Source organism: Capsicum annuum, chromosome 7, assembly GCF_002878395.1.
Source record: "Capsicum annuum cultivar UCD-10X-F1 chromosome 7, UCD10Xv1.1, whole genome shotgun sequence".
Lineage (NCBI taxonomy): Eukaryota > Viridiplantae > Streptophyta > Magnoliopsida > Solanales > Solanaceae > Capsicum > Capsicum annuum.
Window position 1 is genome coordinate 170,465,432 of NC_061117.1, and position 14,766 is coordinate 170,480,197.

Genomic DNA, 14,766 nt, shown 5'->3' on the forward strand with positions numbered 1-14,766 from the left:
AGAAAAATCAAGTCTTGGACATGTCCTGTTGGAAGAGTTGATAGGATTTTATCCAACAGGAGGTTCATCTGTTGCATCAGATCTTTAATCCGATGGTTCCTCCATTACATCAGATGGTTAATATGTTGCATAAAATTTTTAATTCGATGGTTCCTCTATTGTATTTGATAGTAAGTTTGTTGCATTAGATGGTTAATTTGTTGCAATATATGGTTAATCTGCTGCAATATATGGTTAATTTATTGCATCAGATAATTAAACTATTGCATCATATGCTAAATCTGTTGCATTAGATTTTTTATCTGATGGTTTCTCTGTTACATTAGAAGATTAATATGTTGTATCAGATATTTAATCTGTTACATTAGAATTTTAATTTGATGGTTCCTCTATTGCATCAGATGGTTGATCTATTGCATCATATGATAAATCTGTTGCATCAGATGGTTAATATATTGCACCAGATGGATAATCTGTTGGACGAAAAAAAATAGTAGCACGATTTTATTCAATAAAAAAATAGCAATATCACCATTTTTACCAAGAACAAGAACAGAACAAATCAACCCAGCAATGGGCGCAACACGAAAAACACCAAAATCGTTGTTTTGTTTGTATAAACACAAACAACAAAAATCAAACTTCAAAAAAATGCAACAAATAGGAATTAGGGTTTTATTCAGACTGCATTTCAAATTAAAGTAACAAATATTGAAATTGTTAACCAATACTATAAGAGAAGTTGGCTCAAGTTTCTCGTTTTCTTCAAAACTAAAAAAATCATAATTTTTTACGTGTGAAAGAAGAAAAGGAAAGATGAAGAATTCGATGTTGTTGTGGCTAGAAAGCAAGGTTGTCATATCGATTGAAGGTTGAAGTAAAAAATGAACTCGAAGCCTAACTATTTATCGTTGAAGGTTGAAGTCATAGGGGATTGAAAGGAGAAATTTGCAGAACTGTTGGTTGAGAGAAGTTGTCAAGAGAGGGTCGATGATTTGGATTGAAGAGGGGTGTGAGTTGGATTGATTTGTATTTTTGTAAAGATTAGAAAATTTTAAAAATATTAATTAAGTCCAAAACTAATTAATCAAGTTTCTTAATTATATTTGACCCTTTAAGTTGGTCAATGTCATCAATCCTTCATTTAAAACTTAAAAAACACATTTCCTTCAATTTTTTCCTGTATCTAAATATGTTATTAGGTCTTAAATTATTATTATAGTGCCTACTCTTTTCTTTCTAGTATTTTGATTATAATTATTTTTTAATATTCTATTTTATGCATCAAAACAATTAAGAATTGAGAATCTATATGTATCACAGCATTTTCGCTATGGAAGAAATTTTGCACATAATCGGTAGTTTGACTGTTGTGTCCTTAATATTGGCACATTGAAATATTATTTTAAATAGTCCTAAATGTTACTATTATACAACGAATTTAGTAGTTGAATTTTATTTTTTTAAAAAAACTACCATATTTCTTTTTTCTTTTCTTATTATTTTAGAAAAATAAATTTGAGTTACCCTAGAAATTTCTTTTCCTTATAGGAACCTTATAATAATTTGACTTTTTAATTAAGAAAATAACTAATTAGTTATTTAAAAATAATATAAAAAGATAATTTTATCTATTTTAGAATATTGTAATGAAGGACAAAAAGTTTGAATTACTTTTCTAATTATTAATATTAATTATAGAATATAGATAATATACTATCATACATGTGTATGATAGTACACCAAATATGTGAATTGTATATGTAATATATGTAATTAACAAAATAATTTTACATTCTTTTAACATATCTATGATATATTAAAAGTGTAAAGATCCTTAAAAATGTGAATCGAACCTTTTTCCCTTCAGCAAAAATCTTTACAATAGATAAAATTGTGTTTTTACATATTTTCATTATTTCTTATAATTATTATTTATTTAAAATTCTATGAAATTAAGAATTTATGAAATATAATATTTAACATTTCTAAATCAATTAAAACTTTATCTTAAATAAAAGAAAGACTCTACAATTAATTCTATTTAAGTAAAGTTTTGGTGTTCGATTAGTACAAATCTTAATTTCCCTGTGAATTTGTTTTGCTCTCTTTTCCTTAATTTTATGTTAAAAAAGAAAAAAAACATTGTTGTTTTGATTGTTCCTCGATGCTTTCTAAATTTCAGTATACTAAATTGCTATTACAACTTCAATTCAATTTTCATGACGCTTTTGCTATATTTTTGTTAGCTTTAGAAATTTTGGTTGCAAGGATATTCTTATAGTTATTTTTTCGATGAGCTTTAAAGTTGTATTCTATAATAGTTTTATCAATTTCAAGTCTATATTACAGAAGAATGTTCGGACGAACTTTGAGAATTTATTTTGTAAGGTTAAGTTCAATCATATTGTTTTAATATCTATTTTGTTGTAGTTTCTATTCTTTTATGATTTGTTATTTTTTCTACTTACTACAAGCGGTAAATAAATGTTTGGTTGAGATTTAAGGAATTTGTGTGTAAAGGTTAAATTTAACCACACTGTTCAAATATCTATATTATTGTATTTTTTTCTTGTACTTACAAGTTATAGATGAATGCTCGATCGGATTTTCTTATTCTTACAAGTTATAGATGAATGCTCGATTGGATTTTGAGAAATTTTTATATCAAGGTTAGAGATCCTTTTCTGATGCCCTAAACGACAAAAAAGTCTTATATTTCTTTGACTGCCATAATGAAATCCTGCAGCAATTTCTGTTGCTATCTTTCTGTTGATTATCAAACGCAGAGCAGAGATTTGCAAGAAAAATCCTTTTGGTATCCTTTTGGGAAACAACAGATTCAACAAATTTGAGTTGGTATCCTTTTGGGAAAGGACAGATTCAACAAATTTGAGTGGGGAGTTCGTCAGATGAAAGCATCAATGTAACAGTTTAATAAGATAAAGACTGGAATTGGTTTCTTGATTGAATATTCAAACACTATTACAAACTAAGATGTTGTAGCAATAGTGAAAAGAAATACTTATGAAATAGAGAAGAGAGATGAGGAAACTTGGGACGAAGGATAAGAGAGAGTTAACACAAACACTGAGAACTATCTGGCTAATGATTCTAGCATATTCACTACTATATGTAACAATTTGATTCCCTTCTAGGCTATTCACGTGTTGGGTCCTTCTAGACAAAATCCGCCAATCTCGTGTTGGGCTTTTTCGTCTGTTTACTCCTTCTTAGCATGGTTCCAGGCCAAGAATATCTTCCGCTGATCTTAGGCCCGCGACTCATTATCAGAGTTCATAGCAGTTGAAGAAGAGACAGCTCAGTGCAACCCACAGGCCACCGTGGACATTCACTGTTATGATCAGCCCGTTGCGATGAAGCAGAAAGAGATTCAAGATTTTGGCCAAGTACTCGGGATTACTCATAATATTACCGTTGGTCAAGATATTCATGGAAATTAAATTCTTAAAGAAAAAGGCAAAACCTATAACAGTACTAATAAGTTCTTTTGATGGAACAAGGCAATAAGTAGTAATAATATCCAATGCTTAAAAAATCTATAAAAAAAACTTAAATTAAAGAGCAAAAATCTTAGTCTTTAACAAGCTGAGGATCGACCGCCGTATTCTGTGACTCCTAATCAAACAAGCTAAACATGGCCTCATCATCACTCTCTTCTTTAATTTCCTCCTGAAAAAAAAAATAAAGACAATAATAAGATATTATTCTCACAATTGATTCTCCAGGAACCAAATAAAGGATATAACTAATTTGTTCTTGAAAGTTCAAAAAATTGAAAAAGAACCTTCGTCCCAATTGATGAGAATTTATTTGTTCAATTGACGTATTAGCATGCAATATTTTTCCTAAAGCTTAAGAACTAGATTGTCGCCTCTGGTAGCCTGTTTGGCTAAATTTTTGAAAGGCAAGAAGTGATTATTGTTTTTTCAGAAAGTAATGTGTGTGGCTAAACTTTTGAGAGAAAATAAATATTTTTGAAGAGTAACAAAAACAATTTCTTTTCAAAATTAGTTAAAAAGAAAAAAGTAATGTTTTTCCGAAACTATTTTTTGCCAACACACTTTACAAAAATTATTAAAATATTTTTTTGAAGTAAACTGATCTTAAAGCAAATGTTATTCGGCTAAACTATAGATGATTATGAGCAATACTATTCATGTATAAGAAGAATTCCTTAAATCGAATTTTATTTGATGAGTTGGCATTCAATGCTTGACATATATATCTATGTATAAAAAAGGATCCCTTAAAACTAATTTAATTTTTATGAGTCACAGTTCAATACTTGACATATGGATAATGGATCTATGTTTCATATCGACTGATCATTAGGTTCCATATAGTGCATTTTCCTCAATAATAAACTACTGGTAGAATTAGCAATGTATCACGAGAAAATAATATAAGATCAAAGTATACCTTCTTGTTGTCGGAAGGTGCAGTAGAGGCATCGTTCTCAATAGTAGGAGCAGCAGCAACGGCAGCATTATTGGTTGAAGGTGTTATTTTTCACAATACGAGTACGTAGAATCCGTATAATAGAATAACAACTTCAACTCGAGTTCAAGTATGAACAAGAACAAAATGAAGTTGAACAAATACCCTCAACACAAGATCAAAATGATCTTTACAAGAGGTGTATTTTATATTTCAGAAATATAGATGAAACAGAAATTGTTAAGGCCAAATTGTCCGCATTCACGGACTTTCCTTAAGGAATAATTCCCCTCACTGTACCCGAGGTTATGGAATCTTCCTCCCAGGATAAAATGGCCTTCAATTCGACTATAGCGGTACCTCAAATAGGCGGATTCTTTGAACACACTCACGGTTTGAATGATCACACTTAGAGTATTTTTAAGAAGAAGAAGAAGTTTGTAATTCTGAAAATTTTTTCTATCTTAACCTGTGGAAGAAAGCAGTTTATTTATAGCCACAACATGCCCCTTTGAAAGGTGGCATTGGTTCAATTTAGAGATGTGTGTCTTTTCCTGAAAATACATGTCTGTTTACTTAAACCATTGTAGTAATTTTCTGAAACAGTACACCATTTCGTGAAACATTGCATCAGTTCGAAACAGTGTTGCAGCAGTTCGTAAAGCAGTGCACTGTTCACGCGAAACAGTGCTACTGTTCACGCGAAACAGTCACTGTTCACGCGTTAGTTCATGAAGCAATGCACTGTTCACGTGAAACAGTGCTACTGTTCACGTAACAGTGCTACTATTCACGCAAAACAGTCACTGTTCACGCGTTCTGCATGTTTTAACATTTTCATTCACACCTTTTCATTACTATGAACCCAACAATCCCACACATGAATGGGGAATGACTATTATTTTCGTAAAACTTTTACGGACAAGTATGTGATCATCAAGCAAGGACTGATTACATCTGGATAAGTGGGTTTTCCTTTGAACTTTCCGTAGTGAACATTCATCGGATGCACTCGGTCAATCGGTAGATTTGATATCTTTGAACTATCGAGCTTTAATGTACACCTAAACAACACATGTCACACAACCAGCCTTTTACCATTTATGGTTCTTACGGTTTTGTTCTTTTCAGCCATGAACACGTCCCGGTTTTCATGAGAGTTTAGAGAATAGGCCTTTACTAACATTCTCTTTGAAGCGGCTTCTACTTCGCCTACACATAGGTGATTTCTAAACGTTCAATCCTATAGATTAAACTATTTGGTCAAATCTGCCAAATTTAGATAATCATTAAAAGACTTTTCGTCTTAAGTCTTATCCTTGTTTACTATACATTGTCTACATCATGAGAATGGGTTGGTTAATTGACAATGTTGAACCTGTCAGACACAACTTTGTTTGATATCCTTGAACCTAGCTCTTGGGATCTCCAGTCTGCTAGGTAGAGTTACCGCCATGTTGACTTGTCCTAGGCTTTAAACCCATTCCCTTGGATGTTCTTTCCACTCCTTCTCTAGATAGGCCTTTTGTAAGTGGATCCGACACATTATCTTTCGACTTTACATAGTCTACAGTGATAATTCCACTAGAAAGAAGTTCTCTAACGGTATTATTTCTTTGTTTTATATGACGAGATTTACCGTTATACATCATGCTCCCTGCCCTACCTATTGCTGCTTAGCTATCACAATGTATACATACTGGTGCCACTGGCTTGGACCAATATAGAATATCTTTCAAGAAATTTCGAAGTCATTCTGCTTCTTCACCGGCTTTATCTAATGCAATAAATTTAGATTTCATTGTAGAGCGAGCGATACAAGTCTGTTTGGATGATTTCCAAGAAACTGCTCCTCCATCGATAGTAAATACATATCCACTTGTGTATTTTACTTCGTTCGATCCGGTGATCCAATTTGCATCACTATATCCTTCAAGTACCGCAAGATATTTATTATAATGCAAAGCATAATTTTGAGTGTATTTAAGATACCTCAAAACTCTTTTCATTGCCATCCAGCGAGTTTTGTTGGGATTACTCGTGTACCGACTCAATTTACTGATAGCGCATGCTATGTATGGTCGTGTACAGTTCATTATATATATTAAACATCCCAATACTCTTGCATACTCCAATTACGAGTCACTTTCACCTTCATTCTTACGAAGTGCAAAGCTCGCATCCAATGGAGTTTTGGCAATACCGAATTCCATATACTTGAACTTGTCAGTACCTTTTTGATATAATGAGACTGCGACACTGCCAACCCTTGTGGAGTTTGATGGATTCTTATACCTAAGATCACATCTGCAACTCCAAGGTCCTTCATATCAAACTTGCTCTCGAGCGTTCGTTTTGTTGCATTTATGTCAGAAATGTCTCTACTGATAATCAACATACCATCCATATATAAACATACAATGACTTGGTGATTTGAAGTGTCTTTAATATAAACACATTTATCACATTCATTTATTTTGAATCTGTTTGCCAACATGGTTTGGTCAAACTTCGCATGCCATTGTTTTGGTTCTTGCTTTAGTCCATATAATGACTTGATAAGTTTATACACCTTGTTTTCCTTTTCTGGAACCACAAATCCCTCAGGTTATTCTATGTATATTTCTTTCTCCAAATCTCCATTTAGAAATACGGTTTTCACATCCATTTGATGGATTTGAAAATCATATACCGCCGCCAAGGCAATTAACATTCGAATCGAGGTTATCCTTGTTACTGGCGAGTATGTATCAAAGTAATCAAGGCCTTCCTTCTGTTTGAAGCTTTTACTACAAGTCTTACCTTGTTTTTGTCAATAGTACCATCCGCCTTCATTTTCCTTTTGAAGTTCCATTTAGAACCTAAAGGTTTATTTTTGGGAGGAAGGTCAACCAATTCCTATGTATGGTTGTTTAAGATTGAATCAATCTCACTATTGACTGCCTCTTTCCAAAAGGATGAGTCTGACGAAGACATCGCTTCTTTAAATGTTTGAGGCTCATTTTCTAAGAGAAATGTTACAAAATCCAACCCAAACGAAGTTGACGTTCTTTGACGTATACTACGCCTTGGATTTTCTTCATTATGTACATTCTCACTTGGTTCATCTCGAGGTCGTTTAGATCCTCCACTAGACTGTTCATGTCTAATTTTATACGGGTAAATGTTTTCAAAGAATTCAGCATTGTCTGATTCAATTACCGTATTTTCACTAATATCCGGATGTTCGGCGAATGAACCAAAAATCAACATGCTTTACTACTTTTAGAATATCCTATGAACACGCAGTCCACCGTTTTAGGTCCTATCTTAACCCTTTTAGGTATAGGAACTTGTACCTTTGTTAGACACCCCCACACTTTGAAATATTTCAAGTTAGGTTTCCTTCCTTTCTATTTTTCATAAGGAATTGATTGTGTCTTACTATGGGGAAGTCTGTTGAGTATACGATTGGCCGTAAGGATAGCCTCCTCCTATAAGTTTTGCGGTAAACCAGAACTTATAAGTAAGGTATTCATCATTTCCTTCAAAGTTCGATTTTTTCTTTCTGCAATTCCATTAGATTGGGGTGAATACGGGGCCGTAGTTTGATGGATTATTCCATTCTCTACACATATTTGCGCAAAGGGAGATTCATATTCTCCGCCCCTATCACTTCTTATCATTTTGATCTTTTTGTCTAACTGATCTTCAACTTCAGTTTTATATTGCCTAAACGCATCTATTATTTCATCCTTACTATTTAGCAAGTATACATAACAATATTTAGTGCAATCGTCAATAAAAGTTATGAAATACTTTTTCCCACCACAAGATGGTGTTGACTTCATAACACAAATGTCAGTGTGTATTAAGTCTAAGGGATTGAAATTCCTTTCAACGGACTTATAAGGATGCTTTGCATACTTCGATTCCACACACATTTGACACTTTGATTTATTGCACTCAAAGTTTGGCAAAACTTCTAAGTTAATCAGTTTTCGTAACATTTTGTAGTTAACATGACCTAAACGTTCATGCCATAAATCATAAGACTCAAGCAAATAAGACAAATTCAAAGTTTTATTTATTTCAACAGTCATTACATTCATCTTATAAAGGCCCTCCGTGAGATAGCCTTTTCCTACATACATTTCTCCTTTGATAACTACAGTTTTTCCTGAAATGGTTACACATTTGAATCCGTTCTTATCTAGGAGTGAAACAGAAATTAAGTTTCTACGTAACTCTGAAACATAGAGCACATTGTTCAGTGTCAAGATCTTGCCAAAAGTCATCTTTAGGCAAATTTTTCCTATTCCCTCCACCTTAGCAGTAGCGGAGTTGGCCATGTAAAACATTTCTTCTGCTTAAGCCAGAGCAAATGATGAGAACAACTTTTTGTTTGTTCAAACATGGCGTGTGACACCAGAATCCATACACCATTCGCATGGATTTCCCACCAAGTTGCATTTCGTGAACATAGCACACAAATCATCATATTTTTTGTTGGACTTAATCATGTCCGCTTAGTCTTTTTTCTTGCCTTTCTTCGAAGCTCGAAAATCTGTGGACTTGTGGCCAATTTTGTCATAATTGAAGCATTTTTCCTTGAACTTTTCTTGGGTTGATTGCTTCCATGTTCAACTTTCTTTCTTTTCTTCGAGTTGTTTTGGCCAGCTTCTACAATATGGGATCCATTCATTGTAGAATTTCCCTTTGACCTTCTTTCGGCAGCTTTATTTTCCTCTTCAATACGAAGTCGGATGATAAGATCTTCAATGGTCATCTCCTTGCGTTTATGCTTTAAGTAGTTTTTGAAGTGTTTCCACAAAGGTGGTAGCTTCTCAACTATCGATGCTACTTGGAAAGCATCATTCATAATTAAACCTACAAAACAGTTTATGTGAGTATTACGAATATTTTTAATTTGTTCAACTAAGGTATTTTTCAAAAATATACCTTCTGCTAAGAGATCATGTATGATGACTTGCAATTCCTGTACTTGAGAGACAACAGATTTACTATCAATCATTTTGAAGTCCAGGAATCGTGCAACAAGGAATTTCTTAATTCCCGCATCCTCCATTTTATATTTTCGTTCAAGTGCCCCCCACAGTTTCTTTGATGTCTTGGTTCCACTATAGACATTATACAGGTCGTCTTGGAGACCACTCAGAATATAGTTCCTGCAAAAGAAATCGAAATGTTTCCAAGATTCTACAATAACGAAGCGGTCTTTGTCCGAGGTTCCCTCGAGCACCTCGGGAGCGTCTTCGCTAGTGAACTGTTTTAGACATAAAGTGGTGAGGTAAAAGAACATCTTTTGTTGCCACCGCTTGAAGTCAATGCCAAAAAATTATCCGGGCTTCTCCGCCGGTGCCATCATTGGCGGAGCATTTGTGCGACTTGATGTGGCAATATTATTTGCCTCCATAGACGTTGTCGTATCCATCATTTGACTTTCAGTTGTCATTTTTCCTGTCACCACAAGACAGAAAACTTAGTATTTTTCAGAATACTATTTATAAAGTTAAGTAACTTGAAACTCTTCTTCATGTTTCTAGTTAACGATAAAGTTTTTATTACTTCGAATCGTCAACCGAGTGAACCTTAACTTGTAATGAAGATTTTATGTCTTCTAATCACTAGTTAAATTCAAGCAAAGTAGAAAGCCTAAGCTTTAATCTCCAAAAACAAGCAATACAGATTCTGTAAAGTTATTCCTTAATATTGTTATTTTCCACAATACGGGTACGTAGAATCTGTAAAATAGAATAACAACTTCAACTTGAGTTCAAGTATGAACAAGAGCACAATGAAGTTGAACAAATACCCTCAACACAAGATCAAAATGATCTTTACAAGAGGTGTATTTTATATTTCAGAAATATAGATGAAACAGAAATTGTTAAGGCCAAATTGTCCGCATTCACGGACTTTCCTTAAGGAATAATTCCCCTCACTGTACCCGAGGTTATGGAATCTTCCTCCCAGGATAAAATGGCCTTCAATTTGACTATAGCGGTACCTCAAATAGGCAGATTTTTCGAACACACTCACGGTTTGAATGATCACACTTAGAGTATTTTTAAGAAGAAGAAGAAGCTTGTAATTCTGAAAATTTTTTCCATCTTAACCTGTGGAAGAAAAAAGGTTATTTATAGACACAACATGCCCCTTTGAAAGTTGGCATTGGTTCAATTTAGAGGTGTGTGTCTTTTCCTGAAAATACATGTCTGTTTACTTAAACCATTGTAGTAATTTTCTAAAACAGTACACCATTTCGTGAAATATTGCATTAGTTCTAAACAGTGTTGCAGCAGTTCGTGAAGCAGTGCACTGTTCACGTGAAACAGTGCTACTATTCACGCGTCAGTTCGTGAAGTAGTGCACTGTTCACGCGAAATAGTGCTACTGTTCACGTAACAGTGCTACTGTTCACGCGAAACAGTCACTGTTCACGCGTTCCTGCATGTTTTAACATTTCCATTCACACCCTTTCATTACTATGATACCAACAGAAGGTGTGGTTCTGCCAGCACCAACGTTCATGATAAGATCATCGACATTCACCTTTTCACAAAGTTTTGCGAAAAGGCTTGGCCAATACGATTCCACCTTTAAATTTGATGCTCTTAGAAGAGTACCAATTTTCTCTGCCTATACATAAATAACAAAACGTCCAATTAGAGCCAGCAACATTCAAATTTGATGAGTTTGGTTTAAACTATAGGTCAGAAATTAGTACTTACATATATATGCTATTGTTCAAATTATGGGTTTAGTTGAACCATTGTTTATAGAGAAAACAAAACTTTAAAAAGAGTAAAAATAAGATCCTCTTGAATAGTATAACAATAAAAAAAACACGAGATAAGTGGGATCTAGAGAGGGTAAAGTATATGTAGATTTTGTAGTAATAGCAATAAGGAGAAACAATAATATAGTACAATAATCGAAGCTAAAGAAACAACAAGTAATCAAGTATAATAATAAAATACAAAACATCTAGGGTTTCGATTTAAGATTGTAATAAGTAGTATGATAGAAAGAAAGGAGAACATAGAGTACATACATTGATGGGAATGCCATCATCGTGAAGAATCAAACAAGCATAGGTGCAAACAAGTTCACCAATGGAAGACATCTTCTTTAATTTTTGCCGTCAGAATTTTTGATGGCAGGCCAATATTTTATTTGGAATTCATAAGCGTCATGGCTATTTATGGAGGATAATATTATGCTACTCCAATCCTATTTGAATTAGATTTAAAGGCCTAAAATACTAGATTTACTTGGAAGAAAAAGAAGGTATACTACTCCATGTAGGTCTAGTAATTAATTTCTTCTTTATTTATTTTTGGAAGAAAAGCTTAAAATCAAGTACTGTATACCCAAGGTATTTACACGACTAATCCTTCATTCCATTGTCAGCGCACTAAGCTGTAGGAAAGGGAACTGGCCATAGAATTTTCTTCATTCACTAGAGGTGGGGATCAAACCCCCCAACCTCTTGCTTAAGGGGTGAGGTGCTGAACCACCACACCAACCCTTGTGGTTGTATATTATTGGTTTTCATTAGGAATTCTACCTCTATCAGTGGTGTACTGCTCGTCCAATTACTAATACTAGTTTAGCCCTACGGGTAACTTTTGATTATTTAAAATTAAATAATCTTGTTTGTTGCAAAGATTTTTAATGAAGTGCTAGAAAATTCAAGTCACTTCTCAAAGATCTGTCACAATTTAATATAATAATGTAAACATAACATATATTTTATTGTAAGCATAGATATATTTAATCACCAGAAGTTTCAAATGATTAATAGATCATCATTTTTGCGTTTGTCATGCAGTACATATTTTCCTTACAGTTAGAGGCTATAAGAGACGCATGGTTTGAACCATATTTGTAGTAAGACTGTTTTTTAAATTTTTTTGTATTTTTATATTTAAAATCTTTCCTTATGTTTAAATTTAAATCTTTGAAAAACCTTTAATTACTTACTTAAACTTTTACAGATGTGTTATTTATCATATTTTTTTCTTATTCTAACACTTTCATATTTATTTCTAAATCTTTTCAAATCATATTAAAATTAACTTTAATTAATTTAGAACTCTTAAACTAATGAAAAAGATTTTAACTGTCATTAATTCTAATGACTTCTAATAATAAAGATTTACTATAATTATTTAATTAATTTTTAATACTTAATATTAGGAAAATAGTAAAAAACAATTTTGTTTAAAGCAGAGATATTTAATGAAGCACAAAAGGTTCAAACAATATTTCTAAGACCTTCACACTTTTAATATATTAGTATTAGTATTAGTATTAGTATAGTATTAATATAGTATTAGTATTAGTATAGATATAGATTATAGATAGAGATTTTGATATAGATTTCATATTTTCAGTTTTTACATATTTGAAAAAATAGTAGTAATTACATAATTAATAATAACCTGAAATAGTATTTCATCAAAGCTCAATTTGTTTTATTTTTACTATCTTTCCTTAATTATTTATGACAACACATAAAAAAATAGTTTTGGTAGGAAACGAATCCGACAATTGATCATTGAAATATTGTGTCTATCTATTTTAGGTCCAAAAGTCCATATATTATTAGGGTTTGTACATAATTATAATTTATCCAATTTAGAAATAATTAATATATATATATATATATATATATATATATATATATATTGTTATAAATGTATTTACATTATAGTGAATGTCTATCATCTTATAATATCTATCAAGATCTAGTTGGTATCTATCAGAATTTGAAATATCTGTCTTTTAGTCAAAAACTAAGAGTATTTTTCCTATAAATAGAGGAGTTTTGTTCATTGTATTCTCAATGATCTGATGATCTCTCATCCTCAAGAGAAATAAAGAAGTCTCTCCTCTTCTCTCTCTATTTATTCTTGTTCTTGCTTTATATTTTGTTGTTCTTGCTTTTATATTTAATAACACGTTATCAGCACGAGTCTCTAAAAGTATACATGTTAATTCTTTTTAACCCTTAATGGGAGAAGATTGGAGAAGATTGAAAGCGGAAAAAAAATCAAAGGACTTACCGAAGGTATGATCGATAATATGACAAAGTAACTCTATTTTATTGCTTCTCGGATTAAAATCTTAAGTCTCATATGAATGAAGAATCTCTGGTTGCCATATTCTTAACACAGTAAGTTGTATTATATGACAAATGTACAAATCTATTATGCTTAGAAGATATCAACCATGGATTACTGTATATGCACATGTGACTAAAGTTTTATTCTCAGCTTACACAGTGGTTCTTGTTTTTATGATAACTAAATCTATTATATTGGAAACACATCAATAGAGGATTTTATGATATTAAAATTTTGTTATATTAGTTCACTCTGAAATTATTATACTTTGACTTATCATGCCATTGTTCGAGAGTAAGACAAGGTTAGTATATCTGTCTTTTGCTACTAGTAATATAATTATTGTTAGATTTGAGGAAAAATAATTCATTTGAAACCATTTATGTTTTAAACTTATTCCTCAAGAACAATATTACCCAAAGGGATGATAATATGTTTGGTTCAAGTCTCATCGATTTATGCCTAAGACGCCTTTATATGGATAAGACGTTGGGTTTGAATCTCAATGCACTATATTGATAATATTATAATGGTTAAGGTAAAATAATGGATATTTGGTGAAACATGTCCCATTAAATATGCTTCATTCCTTGAATTGAATGTGGTAACAATAAATCATATGTATGCCTGAATTTACTTTTGTAGTAGCTATCATAATTTGATACGCTTAAGGCATGATTATATTCCATTCCTAGGGAATGAGAAGCTTATTAATGCAAACATGCACTTGATTGTGATGGTATCACAACTCACCTTCGAAAGAGGCTGAATAACTGAGAAAAGTTATTTTAAAATCTACTTTTGAAGTAGTAAATCTAAAATTTATTCATGTAATAGTAAATTTGAATTTACTAAAGAGAAAAGGTACATGTCATGGTAAACTTGGAGTTTACTAGCATAAAATTTTATAAATTGATATGAACGATTGCGATATCCCAAAGATGTGTCAGAAAATTCTTCATTACTTTTAATATTGCTTGTTCTCATAATAAGTTGGTTGGACCAACTAATATTGGGATTGGATCCCTTAAAATCTAAAAAATATAAAAGGTGAATATGGGTCCGTTCACCAGTCATGTGATCTATTAAGATATATCAATATAAGATGATCACATGTGCGTTTATTGTCAACCTGCAGTTTAACATTCATAAAGTTGCTTGCTCAATAAAA

At 32.2% G+C, this 14,766-nt stretch overlaps 1 protein-coding gene across 2 annotated transcripts; it reads right to left on the minus strand.

Annotated features, from left to right (window-relative positions):
- Positions 1 to 2,967: 2,967 nt before the first annotated feature.
- Positions 2,968 to 11,650, minus strand: LOC124885527 (60S acidic ribosomal protein P1-like). Of its 2 annotated transcripts, XM_047393428.1 has the most exons (4): positions 11,519 to 11,650; positions 10,985 to 11,103; positions 4,444 to 4,528; positions 2,968 to 3,693 (listed from the first exon to the last, which is right to left on the minus strand). In XM_047393428.1, the coding sequence occupies exons 1-4, from the start codon at positions 11,588 to 11,590 to the stop codon at positions 3,640 to 3,642; spliced, it is 330 nt and encodes a 109-aa protein (XP_047249384.1). In that variant the 5' UTR covers positions 11,591 to 11,650; the 3' UTR covers positions 2,968 to 3,639. The 2 variants fall into 2 exon arrangements, 1 of the variants encoding a protein (XP_047249384.1); XR_007042637.1 differs by lacking the exons at positions 4,444 to 4,528; positions 10,985 to 11,103 and having other exon boundaries at positions 3,618 to 3,693; positions 11,519 to 11,578.
- Between the last annotated feature and the right edge of the window lie 3,116 nt (positions 11,651 to 14,766).